Source organism: Erpetoichthys calabaricus, chromosome 15, assembly GCF_900747795.2.
Source record: "Erpetoichthys calabaricus chromosome 15, fErpCal1.3, whole genome shotgun sequence".
NCBI classification, from domain to species: domain Eukaryota; kingdom Metazoa; phylum Chordata; class Cladistia; order Polypteriformes; family Polypteridae; genus Erpetoichthys; species Erpetoichthys calabaricus.
The window spans coordinates 18,073,487-18,091,181 of record NC_041408.2 but is presented as its reverse complement, the minus strand read 5'-3'; the positions used below and the strand labels follow the sequence as shown (position 1 = coordinate 18,091,181).

At 39.6% G+C, this 17,695-nt stretch overlaps 1 protein-coding gene across 2 annotated transcripts in view; it reads left to right on the top strand.

Annotated features, from left to right (window-relative positions):
- Positions 1–17,695, top strand: part of srbd1 (S1 RNA binding domain 1) — a 427,205-nt gene that overhangs the window by 392,173 nt on the left and 17,337 nt on the right. For both annotated transcript variants that reach the window (XM_051919628.1, XM_028820290.2), the window contains exons 19-20: positions 6,147–6,302; positions 16,215–16,399. In XM_051919628.1, coding sequence (XP_051775588.1) covers positions 6,147–6,302; positions 16,215–16,399 — 341 coding nt within the window. The remainder of the gene's footprint in view (positions 1–6,146; positions 6,303–16,214; positions 16,400–17,695) is intronic.

The window sequence follows — 17,695 nt, the reverse complement described above, 5'->3', positions numbered from 1 at the left end:
GTGAACCGAGGTTCCATTATTATTCCATATTAGGTTCGTAATGTGTAAAATTATAACATAGTTTGACGTTTAATAGGCTTTTTCTTAACACCTCCCATTATCCGACATTTTAGCTTCTCCGATGTTCTGCCGGCCCGTTTATGTTGGATAAGCGAGACTCTACTGTAGTATCTTCTGATGCTGGACTTCTCGTTGTTTTAAAACTTTGTTGTCAGATTATTTTTAAGTGTTAATTTAGTTTTGTAGTTTTTATGCTTCAGAATTCCTTATTTACTGAAAGTCCACTAGTGAGGCTAATTTAAATATACAAGTTTAAATTTTCTTTTTATTATTATTACTATGCTTCTTTTAACTTAACCTGTTTGTTGTCTGGTATAAATCTTGTAATCGATATTTAACCCACTTCCTATTGTCAAAATGGCTTGAAATTTTGCACACTTACTCACTTCCGATGACAATACATAAATCAATAACCAGTTTCACTAATTGATCAATTAATCCATGTTAATTAAGAAATGAAATTTTCATATGAAGAATAGTTCAAGATTTCACCAATAGATGGCGCTAGTAATGGATAGAAATATGAGTGGCAGTGAAGAGTTACCAGACAGCTGGGAAACTACAGCAGATGTAGTAAGGGTAACAGCAGGAAGGGTTCTTGGCGTGACATCTGCAAAAAGGAAGGAGGAAAAGGAAACCTGGTGGTGGAATGAGGAAATACAGGAGAGTACACAGAGGAAGAGGATGGGAAAGAAGAAGTGGGACAGTCAGAGAGATGAAGAAAGTAGACAAGAGTACAAGGAGATAAGGTGCAAGGTGAAGAGAGAGGTGGCGAAGGCTAAAGAAAAGGCGTATGATGAGTTGTATGAGAGGTTGGACACTAAGGAGAGAAAAAAGGACCTGTGGGCTAGACAGAGGGACCGAGCTGGGAAAGATATGCAGCAGGTTAGGATGATAAAGGATAAAGATGGGAACATACTCACAAGCAAGTAGTGCGTATTGAGCAGATGGAAAGAGTACTTTGAGAGGCTGATAAATGAAGAAAACGAGAGTGAATCAGGAAGTGCAACAGATTAGCAAGGAGGAAGTAAGGACAGCTATGAAGAATGGAAAGGCCGTTGGTCCAGATGACATACCTATGGAAGCATGGAGGTGTTTAGGAGAGATGGCAGTGGAGTTTTTAACCAGATTGCTTATTGGAATCTTGGAAAATGAGAGGATGCCTGAGGAGTGGAGAAGAAGTGTACTGGTGCCGATATTTAAGAATAAGGGGGATGTGCAGGACTGTAGTAACTACAGGGGAATAAAATTGATGAGCCACAGCATGAAGTGATGGGAAAGAGTAGTGGAAGCTAGGTTAAGAAGTGAGGTGATGATTAGTGAGCAGCAGTATGGTTTCATGCCAAGAAAGAGCACCACAGATGCAATGTTTGCTCTGAAGATGTTAATGGAGAAGTTTAGAGAAAGCCAGAAGAAGTTGCATTGCGTCTTTGTGGACCTGGAGAAAGTATATGACAGGGTGCCTCAAGAGGAGCTGTGGTATTGTATGAGGAAGTCGGGAGTGGCAGAGAAGTATGTAAGAGTTGTACAGGATATGTAGGAGGGAAGTGTGACAGTGGTGAGGTCTGCAGTAGGAGTGACGGAGGTGGGATTACATCAGGGATCAGCTCTGAGCCCTTTCTTATTTTCAATGGTGATGGACAGGTTGACAGACGAGATTAGACAGGAGTCTTCGTGGACTATGATGTTTGCTGATGACATTGTGATCTGTAGCGATAGTAGGGAGCAGGTTTGTGACAGACGGGTATCAGCAAGAGTGAAAGGGAAGGTCTACAGGACAGTAGTGAGACCAGCTATGGTATATGGGTTGGAGACGGTGGCACTGACCAGAAAGCAGGAGACAGAGCTGGAGGTGGCAGAGTTAAAGATGCTAAGATTTGCATTGGGTGTGACGAGGATGGACAGGATTAGAAATGAGGACATTAGAGGGTCAGCTCAAGTTGAACGGTTGGGAGACAAAGTCAGAGATGCGAGATTGTGTTGGTTTGGACATGTAAAGAGAAGAGATACTGGGAATATTGGGAGAAGGATGCTAAGGATAGAGCTGCCAGAGAAGAGGAAAAGAGGAAGGCCTAAGGGAAGGTTTATGGATGTGGTGAGAGAGGACATGCAGGTGATGGGGGTAACAGAGCAGGATGGTGAGGACAGGAAGAGATGGAGAAAGATGATCCACTGTGGCAACCACTAACAGGAGCAGCCGGAAGAAGAAGAAGTAACAGATAGAAATGTTAAAGGAAGTGTTAAAATATTGATTACAAAATTATACTAAAACAAACTCAAGACTAAAAAGTTGAAAATAATATATATTTATATATATATATATATATACTTTTATATATATATATATATATATATATATATATATATATACTTTTGCTAAGGTTTTATTGATTGACGAAAGTGCCCACGCTTTTATTTTACAAGTGATGTATGAGAGACTTATTTTTTACTTTTTAGTACACTTTTTAACTTAATATAAGCGTGATTTTTAAAAAGTATTATATTTTTTTTTTTGTAGAAATGCTCATTAGCTCTCTGAAGTTAACTTTCTTTTCTGTGTTTCAGCTTTTTTAGTTATTTTTTTATTTCTACAGTAAAGTTGATGCCAAGTCCTTCCCATGGTCATTTCAGTGGCTGTCAAAAACTGCAGTGCTATTTGTAATTGCACTACAAATTTTGTTAATTTGTTTTTACTAGCTCTGCTACCCGTCTAAGACAAGTTGAAATCTGTTTGCAGTGCACCATCTATTGGAGTGCATTTTGTAGTGCAAGTTGTAGTAAAATGCATTGAATTTTTCATTTCAACAGTTGGCGAGTTGCAAATATTAGCACTGCTTTAATGAATTCCATATGACAGAGACATGGCAACCGGAAAGATATATAAACACACGCACACACACTTTTATTAAGGTGGATGAGGTTTTCAGTTTGGAAATGCACTATAAAATGCCTTGTTAATGCATACTGTTGATTGTGCACATTGAAATGGACCTGGATCAATTTAATACACCATTCAGTTTTAAAAGTAACACATTGTTAGCTTCTGTATTGCTAACATAAATATAAATTGCTTGTTCTAGCTTATCTCGGGCGGCACAGTGGCGCAGTGGGTAGCGCTGCTGCCTCGCAGTTGGGAGACCTGGGGACCCGGGTTCGCTTCCCGGGTCCTCCCTGCGTGGAGTTTGCATGTTCTCCCCGTGTCTGCGTGGGTTTCCTCCGGGCGCTCCGGTTTCCTCCCACAGTCCAAAGACATGCAGGTTAGGTGGATTGGCGATTCTAAATTGGCCCTAGTGTGTGCTTGGTGTGTGGGTGTGTTTGTGTGTGTCCTGCGGTGGGTTGGAACCCTGCCCAGGATTGGTTCCCTGCCTTGTGCCCTGTGTTGGCAGTGATTGGCTCCAGCAGACCCCCGTGACCCTGTGTTCGGATTCAGCGGGTTGGAAAATGGATGGATGGATGGATGGATAGCTTATCTCCTTACACTATGCTGCGTCATTCACATTTTTTTTTTAATATGGATCTCTTCACTGAACTCGCCATCACTGGTTGCTTCACAAATCATGCCACAATAAAATGCATATCAGTAGAGTCAATTACAAGATAAATCTTCAGCGATAAGAGTTAACTGCACCTTTTTGTTTATTGTAATATTTTACAGTTCCTTGTCCATGGATTCCTTTGGAGGGTGCCTATAAATGTATTAGTCCATTTAACACCACAGAGGCAAACAGGCATCTGAACTAAAGTGCATCTCCATGAGGTGATTTCTGCTAGAAAGTGCTTAAGATCAGTTAATGGAGGAAAAAGGGGAATCGAAAGCCTCTTACACTCATATAATCTAACCCAGGCATTTTGGGGTAAATTGCAGGGTAACAGAACAAAACTGGAACCCAAGTATTCCAGTGAAACCCAGCTTGATAATTCTTCTGGTTGAGGGGCCTGGTATAATCCCCAATATTTTAGAAGGTTTGCTTATTTATGTACAAAATTTAATACATACACATGTCAGTTTAAACATAGAAAATAATCATAAGACATTTATTCAAAATATCCAGACACTGATTTGGATGAGACTCAGTAGATGAAATATCTTCCTTGATTATTTTTTGGAATTTGTTTCTTTGTTTTACAGTTTTTCATCCATACCATTCTTTTATCTACAACAGTTGGTCACTGGACACCTTAGATCATCAGCTTAAGTTAAAAATGTTTAATGTTTTAGGGGGGCTACTGATTGCTGATATCAGTTCTGCACACAGTCAAAGGCACATTTGGATACTGGGGAAATGAAACGACTGACGTGGAGTCCAGTTATGAGCAGATGACAACCTGTCTCATTAAGATAGCCAACAAATATGGCCAAGTTCCTGAAATAGCATCACATACTCCAAACTCTTCCAATTCCATGTCAGCCTCCCAAAAAATTGTACCAAACTGGACTGTTAAAAGAATATACAACCCAGATTTTCTGAGGTTTAGATTTACTTTTACTGTGAAATGTGGCAAGCAACAGCCGTTATGTGTTACTAACAAAAGCATGAAGCCTTTCAAACTATAAAGGTATTTGGAAACAAAGCATGCTACATGCAGTAGTAAATTGTTCAACTTGTTCTTAAATGAAAAAATGAAAGGCTTCACCAGCAACATTAAAGTTTGTTTGAACCACAAACTAGCAGGCCCTTACCTCAGGACATCATCTCGTTACACATCACATTTATGAAAGTGCACACTATTGCAGAAAAGCTCACATTTTACCTTGTGCAATAGACGTGTGCACAGAATGCACAGAAATTCAAGTCGAATCAGTCACCAGCAGACTTGTGAATTTCCCATCGGGATTAATAAAGTATCTATCTATCTATCTATCTATCTATCTATCTATCTATCTATCTATCTATCTATCTATCTATCTATCTATCTATCTATCTATCTATCTATCTATCTATCTATCTATCTATCTATCTATCTATCTATCTTATCTATCTAAAGCCTATTCTTCTCTGCACTCTCTTCACTTACCCCAAATTTCTACAAACATGTGAAAATCAGATAAGCCGGGGTTACCCATTATAAAGACAAATAGACATTGCATTTGATTCGGTAATAATCATCCGTGTTTTGAGTTCTTTATGGATCTTTATCTATTATGCATACAGTATTTAAAAGTAGAATATTTATTTACCAGTTACTTGTTAATGTGTACCATTCAGGGAAAAATGTTGGCTAGTTGACATTAAAAGTTTTGTCCAGCGTTTGACTGCAGCCCAGAGGTTGGGAAATTCTGATCTAGAGTGCTCCTTTGTGTTTTGAATAAATGAAGTAATAAATAAAAAATTAGGGTCCTCCCTGCATGGAGTTTGCATGTTCTCCCCGTGTCTGCGTGAGTTTACTCCCACAGTCCAAAGACATGCAGGTTAGGTGCATTGGCGATCCTAAATTCTCCCTAGTGTGTGTGTGCCCTCCGGTGGACTGGTACCCTGCCCGGGATTTCTTCCTGCCTTGCGCCCTATGTTGGCTGGGTTTGGCTCCAGCAGACCCCCGTGACCCTGTGTTAGGATATGGCGGGTTAGAAAATGACTGACTGATAAAAAAAATTAATACTAGAGCAAATGTGTCCAGTAACCTGATGTTGCTCAACATGGACCTCATGGCACATTTTGGGATCCCTTTCTACTTACTTATTATATGTTGACAACAGCAAGAAATGAACAGACTTCCCTAATAATTGTGAGTGAGTGAATTTCTGTAATAGCTAGCTTGACAATTTCCTCAAATTCATTGGGTGAAAGACACTTACAGGATTGGCTCACCACTGCACCCCCCTTCATGATTAGCCCATCTTTGCCTTAAAGTATCTATCTATCTATCTATCTATCTATCTATCTATCTATCTATCTATCTATCTATCTATCTATCTATCTCTATCTATTTTTTTAAGCAGGAGACAATTTTAGAAAAATAATTTGACATCTTTAAGATCATTTGGGAAATGCATTCTGTTTGGTCTCATACAACTGAATTCTGGATCATTCCAAGCTCCGTCTTAAATTACATTTCCTCTTGATCTGTTGTGTTCTGTTGTTCAACAGTGGCAGTCAACCATACGGAGAAGCAACAAGCACTGAAGAGTCAACTAGCAAAGCATCCTCCAAGAAGAGTAAGGCTGCCGCGTCAAGCTCTGCTCCACAGTTCAACCCACTAGACCAGACTTGCATCCATCCTGAGTCGTACGATACTACTGTGAGGTATGTAGGAGGTCCATCCTTCAAATTGTAATCAGTAAGGAAAGCTTTGACACAAAATTATCCTATTTCCCATCCATCAGATAAACCACACATCTCCTGTTCCTTATGTAAATCCTTTTTGCTTAGCTGTTCAGTAAGGTTAGGTAATCTTCTGCCAGAGAGAATAATTTATATTTTAGTTTAATGTAAACAAAGTATTGTTACAAATTTGACAAATGATCTAATAAAATGATTATTTTTTTATGAGGATTTCCTCCTACTGTAGAACATGAAGAGGCACAGGGCAGGTGAAAATTACACCACTCTTATGCCGTATTTGTCATTACTCATAATATCAGTGTAAATTATTCAGCAAAATTAGAAATAAAACATCTCAACTGAATCAACAGACCATGTAGCCCAGTCACAGCATATTGGTGTGTCTCCTAAAATCTGAGTTGTTAAATTTCTGTCCCTTTTATCCACCAGTCATTTCATGCCAGTCTGTCACGTAATGTCTGCCTAGGTTTGTCTTTCCTATAACATTTACTGTACGTATAAGTTATTTCTCTTCTCTCTTGGTTCTTTTGGATCTGCCTGTCTTTTCTGTAGTAACTCAGTGCAACTCTGCTGTTTGTGCTCTAACTATGACAATGTGAGGGTTTAGCTTTCCTACAGCGACTGTCCCAAGTGGTGAACTGATCCCTGGCACCTGCTTTGTGCTCTTGTAAGGGCTACTTGGGTATTTTAATATCTGGCGTCATTGATGCATGTAGTCTGAAGCAGCTGACACATCTCGGTCAGATTTAGTCTTTGCTTTCCCAATCAAGAACTTGTAAACTGACACCACAAACTGAAATACAAATCCAGGGACATAATATTTACGTCTACAGAGAGGCCAATAAAGTAAACATATGTGGACTTCATACCCATGAAATAGAAAGCATGCTATATGTGACTCTGTTTAGCTTTTCCATGCAGGGTGTTTGCTGACTCACAGTCATCACATGCCTGTTCTCTAAAGATCGAGGGGGTCCCAAATAGTACCCAAACCTGTCAGCCCATTGCTCTTCAGGACACACCAGGTAGCCTACATTAGCAATAACACAATCTGGAATGACATAACTGTCTGACTGCTCTACATGTATGCAGAATGGTGACATACACACCTGTGGATATGTATCCATGCACTAGGTCCAACTCAAAAAGTATTAAGGGAGAAGCGACATAAATTGAATCGAAAGTAAGAAAAATCTGCGTACAGAACCATAGATGAAGTTTCTAATGAAAGGTATTCTAGCACACACTGAAACCGTACCGAAAACCCCATAAAGCCTTTTCTCTGTTTCTACAAAGGATGGGCGCAGTAACATAAATGTCTTCTTAGCAAATATTTATGACAGATTTTCATTTGAATAACAATAAAAAGGTTTGAAATACCTTGATTGTGCAATCTTTTTAACCTTCATCAAAGGATCTAATAGTGTACAGTACTGTGCAAAAGTTTTAGGCAGGTGTGAAAAAATGCTGTAAACAAAGAATGCTTTCAGAAATATAAATAATGATTGTTTATTGTTATCAATTTACAAAATGCAAAGTGAGCGAACAAAAGAAATATCTAAATCAAATCAATATTTGGTGTTCCTACCTTTTGCCTTCAAACCAGCATCAATTCTTATAGGTACACTTGCACAAAGTCAGGGATTTTGTAGGATTCTAGTCAGGTGTCTGATCAACCAATTCTACCAAACAGGTGCTAATGATCATCAATGTCACACGTAGGTTGAAACACAGTCATTAACTGAAACAGAAACAGCTGTGTAGGAGGCTTAAAACTGAGTGAGGAACAGCCAAACTCTGCTACCAAGGTGAGGTTGTGGAAGACAGTTTCATGTCATGGCAAGATTGAGCACAGCAACAAGACACAAGGTGGTTATACTGCATCAGCAAGGTCTCTCCCAGACAAAGATTTCAAAGCAGACTGGGGTTTCAAGATGTGCTGTTCAAGCTCTTTTGAAGAAGCACAAAGAAACGGGCAACGTTGAGGATCGTAGATGCAGTGGTCGGCCAAGGAAACTTAGTGCAGCAGATGAAAGACACATCAAGCTTATTACCCTTCGAAATCGGAAGATGTCCAGCAGTGCCATCAGCTCAGAACTGGCAGAAACCAGTGGGACCCAGGTACACCCATCTACTGTCCGGAGAAGTCTGGCCAGAAGTGGTCTTCATGGAAGAGTTGCAGCGAAAAAGAGCCATACCTCCGACTTGGAAACAAGGCCAAGCGACTCAAGTATGCACGAAAACATAGGAACTGGGGTGCAGAAAAATGGCAGCCGGTTGCTCTGGACTGATGAGTCAAAATTTGAAATATTTGGCTGTAGTAGAAGGCAGTTTGTTTGTCGAAGGGCTGGAGAGCGGTACAATAATGAGTGTCTGCAGGCAACAGTGAAGCATGGTGGAGGTTCCTTGAACGTTTGGGGCTGCATTTCTGCAAATGGAGTTGGAGATTTGGTCAGGATTAATGGTGTTCTCAGTGCTGAGAAATACAGGCAGATACTTATCCATCATGCAATACCATCAGGGAGGTATATGATTGGCCCCAAATTTATTCTGCAGCAGGACAACGACACCAAACATACAGCCAAAGTCATTAAGAACTATCTTCAGCGTAAAGAAGAACAAGAAGTCCTGGAAGTGATGGTATGGCCCCCACAGAGCCCTGATCTCAACATCATCGAGTGTGTCTAGGATTACATGAAGAGACAGAAGGATGTGAGGAAGCCTACATCCACAGAAGATCTGTGGTTAGTTCTCCAAGATGTTTGGAACACCAAACTACCAGCCAAGTTCCTTCAAAAACTGTGTGCAAGTGTACCTAGAAGAATTGATGCTGTTTTGAAGGCAAAGGGTGGTCACACCAAATATTGATTTGATTTAGATTTCTCTTTTGTTCATTCACTGCATTTTGTTGATTGATGAAAATAAATGATTAACACTTCCATTTTTGAAAGCATTCTTTGTTTACAGCACCCCAGTTCCTATGTTTTCGTGCATACTTAAGTCGCTTGGCCATGTTTCCACGTCGGCGGTATGGCTTTTTGGCTGCAACTCTTCCCTGAAGACCACATCTGTCCAGACTTCTCTAGACAGTAGATGGGTGTACCTAGGTCCCACTGGTTTCTGCCAGTTCTGAGCTGATGGCACTGCTGGACATCTTCCGATTTCGAAGGGTAATAAGCTTGATGTGTCTTTCATCTGCTGCACTAAGTTTCCTTGGCCGACCACTGCGTCTACGATCCTCAACGTTGCACGTTTCTTTGTGCTTCTTCAAAAGAGCTTGAACAGCACATCTTGAAACCCCAGTCTGCTTTGAAATCTTTGTCTGGGAGAGACCTTGCTGATGCAGTAGAACTACCTTGTGTCTTGTTGCTGTGCTCAATCTTGCCATGAAATGAAACTGTCTTCCACAACCTCACCTTGGTAGCAGAGTTTGGCTGTTCCTCACCCAGTTTTAAGCCTCCTACACAGCTGTTTCTGTTTCAGTTAATGACTGTGTTTCAACCTACGTGTGACATTGATGATCATTAGCACCTGTTTGGTAGAATTGGTTGATCAGACACCTGACTAGAATCCTACAAAATCCCTGACTTTGTGCAAGTGGACTTATAAGAATTGATGCTGGTTTGAAGGCAAAAGGTAGTGACACCAAATATTGATTTGATTTAGATTTTTCTTTTGTTCGCTCACTTTGCATTTTGTAAATTGATAACAATAAACAATCATTATTTATATTTCTGAAAGCACTTTGTTTACAGCATTTTTTTCACACCTGCCTAAAACTTTTGCACAGTACTATATATGTGCTGCACCTATAGCAGAGTATTTGCTGTTCTACCACTTTAACAGTTTCATTTAATTTGTGGAATATTTGTCATTACCCAGCACAATCTCCTATTGCATTACATCAAGTTGTCTCCTCACACTACCTTTCTTTCTCTCCTGTACTAGAAAAGGTTACAAAACCACAGAATGAGACATTTTTTATAATTCCAGCCTTTCATTCTTTCTGGGTTACCTTATGCAAAATAACTTTATATTCTTTATATTCCTCCCATCCATTTAACAAATTCTCTTTTGGCCAAGAATCAAGAAGTAAAAGCTCCTGTTACTTGGTACAGTTTTATTTTCATTGTAACAATGTTGTCATACTCTAACACAGACTATGTTATCATAATTATGTTGAAGATTCTGCATTCCATTATAAGCCCTAGTTGATGATATTTAATAATGGTAGGTTCCAAGTTTAAGTGCTTCTTTAAATATTTGTATTTGTAGCTTACATGAATTAAGAATATACTGTATGTGGTAAAGAACAGAATTCCATCCATCCATTGTCCACCGCTTATCTGAAGTCGGGTCGTGGAGGCAGCAGCCTAAGCAGAGAAGCCCAGACCTCCCTCTCCCCGGCCACCTCCTCCAGCTCCTCTGGGGGGACCCCGAGGCATTCCCATGCCAGCCGGGAGATATAATCCCTCCAGCGTGTCCTGGGTCTGCCCCGTGGCCTTCTCCCAGTGGGACATGCCCGGAACACCCCCCTAGGGAGGCATCCAGGGGGCATCCTGACCAGATGCCCAAACCACCTCAACTGATTCCTCTCAATGCGGAGGAGCAGCGATTCTACTCCGAGTCTCTCCTGGATAACTGAACTCCTCACCCTATCTGTAAGGGAAAGTCCAGCCACCCTGTGGAGAAAACTCATTTCGGCCGCTTGTATCCACCATCTTGCTCTTTCGGTCACTACCCAAAGCTCGTGGGAACGTAGACCGACTGGTAAATCGACAACCTCACTTTTTGGTTCAGCTGTCTTCACCACGACGGACCGTTGCAGAGCCCACATTACTGCAGATGTTGCACCGAACAGAACTCTTCACTGGAAAAACATCATGCAGATAAGAATGAAGCAAGCATTAGGCCTTTCTGACTCCAGTGGTCAGGAGTATTGACTGGGCTGTGGTTCATATATTATTTTTCTTACAAGGTCACATAAGTTGTTCATTTTATATTTTAAAACCAGATCTGTATCATATCACACTTACTATTATCTGTACCTTGCTGAGCATTATGTCCTCTGAAATCGGCTTCTCTATTTTCCACTACCTTATCAATATTGCTGATAAAAAAATGTTTTTTTTAAGACCTTGCATTGTTCATGTGTCCATCTTTGTTGTGAACAGGGTGAGGACATTTATTTCTGATATTCACAGTATTTACTCAAATGCTTAAACAAAACCATTTTTTGTTTAGATGGATTTGTATATTTATAATTCAAATATCTTTATATATAATCTTCATTTGGATCTTGATCTTTGTTTGTCCGCGAATTCACTGCCTTGTGTGGTGTTCCTGCTGTGTTCAGTAGAGGGCAGTAGTAATGGAGGAGGAGAGGAAGTGAGGGGGAGGATCGTTGGATGAGGTTGGAGTGTGGTGATTAAAGAGGATTGAACTAAAGGAGACTATGTGCTGTTTGTACTGGTTGAATACACAACACCTTGGTTGTTACTTTTGTTTACAAACACTGTCGATACCACTCTTTGTGTTTAGATCTGGCGTCGACACCACTCTTTGTGTTTAGATCTGGGGTCGACACCTGCTTCGTTGTCGAGACTGTGGTTTTTTGTGTTTCTATCGACCGTCATTGGCAGCACTTCGTCCAAATCAAATGTTCACCCGCTTCTTGGAGTCAGCAGTCAGAGTATATAAGTCGGACACACTTCTATGATTTTCCATCAGTCGGCGTTTGGAGTTCAAGAAAGAAGCATTGGTTCTTCCTTACTCTTTGGATTGCCTCAAAGCAACCTGCGAGATTGGAGAAAGGTTGAGAAGAGATTGTGAGAGGAAACGACAGCGTCGTGAAAACGAGATGGACTATGAACGGAGAGAAGCAGAAATGCTGCTCCACCATCACATAATTACTATTCGGACAGTGATTCCGAGTAGGCCATTCCTATCGAATCAATGTCCAAGGGTTTTGTTTTGTAATTTGGTTTCCCTTATAAAAAATCATAATGCTGTGCGACAAAGGGCCCAGTTCACGACTGGCAGCCGCGTTTAAACAGGGAGCCCTTCACAGTCAACTTTTAACACGCGCAACGTAGTTGGGCGCACATGGCTAGTAGTTGTATATTTTGTATTTATTTATGCTCAAAACAGTTTTAAATTATTTGTGTTTCTTGATTACCCATTTTCAGCTTGCCCTCAAGAGCTGATCATGCCTACTACGTTCTGGGTAGCAATCTTCATTGGCTGCAAAAAAAAAAAAACAATTAGCAGTGCAAAAGTGTTGTTAGCATGATCCCCAGTTGCAATAAGGCTGTCATTGCATGTGTCAGATTGTACTGAGAAGTCAAGCAAAATAACCCCTTTTATTGGCTAATTAAAAAGATTACAATATGCAAGCTTTCGAGGCAACTCAGGCCCGTCATTCAGGCGAGATGTAATCTAAAGAAGGGACCTGAGTTGCCTCGAAAGCTTACATATTGTAATATTTTTATTTAGCCAATAAAAGGTGTCATTTTGCTTGACTTATCTCACACAGTACAACACCCTAGTACTGCAGACATGTTTCAGGTTGTACTGTTTGCCTCTTGTCATTTTCCTTCTGTTTTGATCGGCCACACTTGGAGGAGCTGGCAGGAGGATCAAACCTCAGCATCATGCAGGCAAACTGTCAGTTTGCAGTTGCCTGCTGCAGAATGAGAACTAAATTAGCACTCCTCGGTTTCAGCTCAACATTGTTGAACTTCTGCTTGTAAAACAGCTGCTGTTAAGTCATCTTCTACATGATCCACCATCTAATATCAGTGTGATGGCCTCAGCCTTTTTCATCTTTGTCTGTGTTCTTGCATGGCTATATTCATACATAGAAATAATCAGTGGAGGTTTTTTTAACCAAAGCAGTCCTGCCATGGTGTGGTTTAGCAATTCTTTTTAAAATAATACTGGTATAAGTACTTGATTGTTTCAGATTCAGAATATTATATTTTAAGTGAGAGAGCTTTAATGGTGAAACTGTAATAGTTTGGTGTGAAGGGTGTGTAGTATTTCTGCTGGAACTTGACTTGAAGCTTATGTCAACATGACTCATTTATAAAGTCTTTATCAAGCACCTACCAAATTGTCATGAGGTCTCCTATCTATATTCTAATTGCTATGCATATTTCCAATGATGACTATCATTAATGTTTGGCCAATTGTTTCTATTTGCGTTTTGACTGGCAGATGATATAATACACCCATAAATGTTATCCATATATAGTGAACTATCATTAGAGTGTCATCATTCAGAAGCATTACAGTGTGTTTCACTTCTTTACCATGGACTCATTTAATGTGATAATCAACTTATTCATATACTGAACACTAGGAAATGTAAGCAATAGTAGCAACTCAGTTGACTATAGTCTTTACCCAAAGTGCTAAATTGACCTTCTGGATTGCCCCACACGTCTCCTCTGACTTAACCAGTGGGAAGTTGTTTTAAAGGTGGACTTTTCTATGCCCCAGCCCTATATATGCCCCTCTTGATTTGGATTAAGTGGATGTGATGATGTTATGCTAAGGTATTTAAGGTAGGATTTACACTAGGAGTAAATCTAAATATACACTCCCAGTACATCCTCTTATTTTTAAAGAACTCTCACACCATTTCAGCCCGTCACAATTTCTGTTGTGGATCAGGAGCTTTCTGAACTAATCGTGTAACTTTTTATTAAGTTTTTGAGTCTCTCAAATTGCTTATCAATATAAATCTTCGTATATAATACGCTACCGTAGCGGTCTGTTTGTCTGTCCAGGTTTTTAAATCACCTGTAGCTTGCAAACCGTTTTACCTATTGACCTGAAATTTGGTACACACATACTACTTTGTAGCAGTGCTACTATTAGTTAGAACTGCATCTCCCAGCAGCCCCTGCAGGGGCTGTTGGGGTCAAAGGTGGTCAGAAGAGTTTAAAAGGAGGGCAGGTGGCCAAGGAAAAAAAAAAAAGTGTGTTTTGTTGTTGTACAGTAGAGTCTCGCTTATCCGACATTCCATATTATCTGACGTCCCACCGCAAAAAAAAAAAAAAACGAAAAAACGCATCAATCGGCAACAAGAACTGCAAGTTGCGAGCGTGAGCGTAGTCTATTTTTTGTTACTAAGTTCATTTTTTCAGTTAATTTTTTCTGTTGTTTTGTTGTAAAACACGATTATTAGGTTTGTAATGTGTAAAATTATAACATAGTTTGATGTTTAATAGGCTTTTTCTTAACACCTCCTATTATCCGACATTTTCCCTTATCCGACGTTCTGCCGGCCCGTTTATGTCGGATAAGCGAGACTCTACTGTATTTTGTGTTCCGTTAACCTGTCAGACTGCCTTCTGTTAATTAAGCCATAATTAGTTTTGTGTCCTGGATTATATTCGTTGTTGGGGTCTGGATTGTCTTCTGTCTACCTGTGTCCTGAAGATTGATTGTGGATTCATTGGCTACCCCGCAAGAAAAGGAGCGCTCCTTACAGTGGCTACCAATAGGACTGTTTTTCATTCCCTTTCAGCGTGCAGATCTCCGGACTCACTATCATCATCTTTCATCTCATCCGGTGTTGTTTCCTTGGACTTTGCTGTGTGGAGTTGTTTGTGTTTATATGTTTAATGCAATATCGCCATAGGGGTACAGGGGTGATATTATTGGTTTCATTTATATTATTTAATTTCATTATATTCTTAATTTTTATTAGTTCCCAGTGTGCTTTGCTTTGTCTCTGTTTTTGAGTGTGTGCAGGCGGGCCAAGGCTGGAAGCGTCCCTGGGATCCTCTATAAAAAATAAATAAATCACCGTCATCTTGACGGTGTGAATCTTCCACATTTTGCGCAAAATCATTAAATTCTGATTGTTTTTGGGTGCAGAAAGAAGTCTTTTGTTTTCTTCTGTTACCTGCCAAGCATATTTAATTAATTCCTATTCACCTACAGGGCTGTTCTCGAAACAAAATATCAAGTTAGGGCTTCAACATCTTCAACTACACTACCAGGGAAATTGTCCTATAAATGTGTAATTTCCTGCATGAAATTGAGTTTTCTAATATAATTGTGGATATTAAAAGTATTTATTTCTTCTGAAATATAAGTGGTTTTATCAGTATTTGTCATTGTACTTTTCTTTTTGATCATTAATATTGTGTACAAAACCAAGTGTAGCTGCGTTTAGCCAAAATTACAAGCGTTCAGCAGCTCTAGTTTGCAAATGGGATTCAGCAAAAGCTTGATGCATTGAAATCATTCCACAGACAAAATATCTTCGCTTTTGAAAGCTTTAGTAAAAATTCAAAATAAAACAGTTCACACAAAAAAGAGAAAATTGATATAGAAACAAAAAGAAAAGTTCTTGTTTAAGAGACGTTCTGTTTCAAGCTTATAAATTTAAGTTTCCTTACAGTTGAACCATTTCTAAACAGTCAGAAAACTGTGCTGCTAGCCCTGGGACAAACTGACCCAAGTAACACACTGTATCTTACTTGTGGCAAGGACGTTCTATCTCATATTAACTTACCAGGGGTGAAAGGCTATACAATTGTCTAGGACTGTGGAAAAAAAATTATTTTCTATTCAAATTAAGCAAACACTAATATGAGTTTAACTCAAAACTTTAACTTTCTAAGATTGTCTCTTACACCAAGTTTGAGTGTTTCTGTCTCTACACAGTATTATTCTAGCTTATCTCCCTATTATGCATAGATTATGGGGTTAAGCTGTGATAAAAGGTAATGCTGACAAGGTGCTTTTGACATAGTAATTATAACAAAATTTGAAATAATGTACAGTACATAATTAAAGCATGTTTCTGAAATAATCAATATTGAGCATTCCTGTGATGGTTTCATGTCTTTTAAGGTTCCTACTGCAGATTGGAGGGAAGCTGGAAGACATAGGGAAGCCAGAAATGAAGTTCCAAGTGGACTGTGCCATTCAACAGCAAGGCCTAGAACAGTTTGCCCAGGTGCTGAACACTCCTACCCCTACTCTACAGATTATCATTGATGGTTTGACGCAGCCACAGGGCTTTGATATCCGCCAAGGTAAAGTTCATATCTGTATTGCTGCACTAAATTTTCACGGTTATTGGCCAGAGATGTGGCTCTAGTCTTTATTTTTGTTTTTGTGTTTGTTCATTTCTCGTGTACCTCACAGTTGTTAAGACTTTGCTGCCATGGCTTGTTTCTTATACAGAGACTGTATGTTGCTGTGTAAAATTCAGAAGGCATGTATTCAGGGAGGATGCAGTGATAATCTTCTTTAACAAAGTGTTTTAGTGATTTGCAACAAACCAACATTCATAAAATCTTTATTTTACAGTATATTACACCATTGACAGAATACACCATAACATGACAGTAAGCTTAGAAAATATGTATACATTTTAAAATAAGCAGAAAATCCAGAATCTTTCAATTACATGTAAAAGTATTTGCTAAAGTATGCATAAGTAAAAACCATTACAATAGTTCATAGGGTGTGGTAGAATCAGAATTGACAGAATGGTAAAATAAAGATGTAGCGGTCTGAAAAAGGAACGCACGCACCCTCACAGAGTCAAAAAAGCAAACGGCAATAAAACAGAAATCGACAAATGTATTAAACAACAATAAATTAAATCTAACACAAACTAAAACGATCCCACCCCAGTTCCCTTTCCGGCGAATACACAAAAAACATGAACTCAGAAACAACAAACAACTAACAAAAATTATAAACAATGAAGACCGTAACAAACTCCATAGGAAACGGCAACCAATGTAGTGAAATGATGGTGATTGAATAATCCAGAGATCAGCTCGCTGTAAGTAAATGTAAAGAACAGTCTTACCGGTATATCCTGATGATGAAGAGTGATGGGATCAGGAGTGCTCCTTCTCCGAAGGTCGATGAACAATCCAATTCAGTCCTCACGCAGAAAACAAACACCAGACAGGAGATAATCCAGGACAAGAACAATAATCCAAAGGCAAGAAATGGGAAGACAGAACAGACGGGTAACTCCAGACACAACACAGCCTCCACTCTCTCTGTATCACCAGCCTCCTTTTAAAACTCGCTCTGGTGTTCTTGTCCCCAACAGTCCCTGCACCCTTGGCAGGCATCCAATCAGAGACACTGTAGGGACTTCTGGGAAATGAAGGTTTTACTCCCCGGTAGCACTTCTACAATGATTAGTAAAAATGTTACATAACGTAGAATAAGGTTGCAGTCAAGTACATTAAAACGCAGGCTAAATGAGATAAATCGCCGAATTTGATCCGAATGAGTCCACTATTGGAGCTTCACAAGCAGGCCTATGGATAGAGTTTCAGAGATTAGGAGCTGCTGAGCAGAAG